The 1,871-nt window shown below is 42.5% G+C and overlaps 1 protein-coding gene across 11 annotated transcripts in view; it reads left to right on the top strand.

Moving 5' to 3' along the window:
* The window catches only part of LOC113214148 (disks large 1 tumor suppressor protein), a 24,686-nt gene that overhangs the window by 4,976 nt on the left and 17,839 nt on the right, over nt 1–1,871 (top strand). For 8 of the 11 annotated variants that reach the window (XM_026433431.2, XM_026433432.2, XM_026433433.2 and 5 more), the window contains exons 1-2: nt 7–216; nt 1,112–1,222. In XM_026433431.2, the coding sequence (XP_026289216.1) occupies nt 1,151–1,222 (72 nt within the window). In that variant the 5' untranslated portion in view covers nt 7–216; nt 1,112–1,150. Of the gene's footprint in view, nt 1–6; nt 217–250; nt 421–1,111; nt 1,223–1,871 lie in introns of those variants that run through there. The other 3 variants (XM_052266299.1, XM_026433430.2, XM_026433429.2) reach the window with 3 other exon arrangements.

The raw sequence follows: 1,871 nt of genomic DNA on the forward strand, positions 1-1,871 counted from the left end.
CCCCCCGCGACCCGTCGCAAGTCGCGCCCGCCGCACCCCGACCCCCGACCGGACCCGACACCTCCGACACCCGACGCGTATTTTTAGGTTAGGGGTGTGCCCCCGCCTGCCTCCTCCAGTGACTGCTGGGCTGGGAGCCGCTGCAGCTGCAACCAAGTTGTTGCACAGCGTCCGTCCCGTTTCAAATTCCCCGGACCCGAGCTCTGTTTGCGCTAAGTGCGTGCGTGCGTGCGACGAGTGCGCGTGTCGAAAGTGTCTTGGAGATGCGTTCGTGTGTGCTGTTCGATCATGTCTGTGGGCTGTTTGGTTACGTGTGTGGATAAATCTTGACTCTGGAATTTGTGGGTGCATCTCTATGCGTCAAGCTGCAACTGCCGAGTCGGCGATTTCAAGTGTAGGACGTTCAGGAGGGTTTTGGGGGTGAGGCCTCTAGTCTACAGCAAGTTGGGAAGTGCAAATTTTGTTTCTGTGCTGCCTCCCGCCGTAAACGAGTGCTCTCGAATGACATATAATACAATATGAATCATGAGTTGAGGTTATGCGGCTCCTGTGAACTGTTTGGAAATCATTTGCTGCTTTTATCTTTCGCTCAGGGTCTTCTGGGATTATGTGGAATTGTAGGCACCACCTAACTCAGTTGTGGCCTGAGAGTTAGCATGCATAGTTCACCATCACTGGTGTTGAAATTAATACTGTAGAGTATTTCATGCCAACCAGGCAGAGTTTAGAATGTCATTAATGTACTGATTTGTTTGGATTTAATTTACTTTTAACTTCAGCTAACTTACTGTCTGATAAATATTTTCTTAATTGTCTCATCTTACAATGTGCTAAGTTTACGCAAATTGATTCCTAACTTCTGAATTACATTTCCATTTATCAAGCAAGTGAATGGTAATACTAAACTAATAAACATAGTTGTTAACATCATTTTGTGAGTTTTTTGTTTTGTATTTTTATACCGATATTTATTGCTGATTAGTTATTGTTTACCTTCCCGAGTGGGTTGTTTATGGTAGCAATGCCACAGTCATGATCGAACTTTACACCCAACCATCTCAATTTGCTCCACGTTCGAGTGCTAATGAAATATTACCACTCATTATTCCAGTGATGTGGATGTGAAAATTGAAGACAGCAGACTTTCAATATGACAGGGCGTAGAAAGAAACGTCAAGAGACTATAGCCCAGAAAGTGTCATCCTTGATTAGTTTGGACAAGGTGAGTTGGTTGTCAGCGGCTGGGCAAGATTTCATTTGCAGAACGTCATTGTCTGACTGGTTGCTCAATTAACATTTTGGGTAATCTTAACCTAAGTACTTGAATACTGTTAATCGATTTAGGTGTGAGAAATTTTCAGCTATGCAGACTCTTACTATTTAAATTTGGGGTCTGATAAAAAAGAATTATATATGAAGTGTGGTACTTTGATTGTGAAGTGAAAATCTGGCGATGAAATTGGTTGATTTGCTTTTAATCACATTTATGTTTAAATAAAGTATTGTTGAATCACACTGTAACACACATGCACACATGCAGGGTTTTGACCAGCAACAATTGTCAATTGTCGAATGTGTTGTAGTGGATTTTTGCGGCCTCTTATTGGCTTTCTAAATAGAACATATCCAAAAAAACTAGTATCAGTGCCACAGTATAAACTCAAGTAATTCCATAGTTTCAAATTAAATCACATTACTTTCCAATACGACGTACTGATGGTGAGTGTGCCTTGTGCCTTTTTATCTCGATGATCGGTTCCTGGATATAATGCCCCATGTCATCAGTGTAACAAGATGGCACTGTCAATCACATTGTGAAAGCGTTTGCCTTATGCATTATGCTGAGTTTGGCGAGGGGTCTGCAACTGCTG

Source organism: Frankliniella occidentalis, unplaced genomic scaffold (assembly GCF_000697945.3).
Source record: "Frankliniella occidentalis isolate FOCC.00 unplaced genomic scaffold, Focc_3.1 Scaffold37, whole genome shotgun sequence".
NCBI classification, from domain to species: domain Eukaryota; kingdom Metazoa; phylum Arthropoda; class Insecta; order Thysanoptera; family Thripidae; genus Frankliniella; species Frankliniella occidentalis.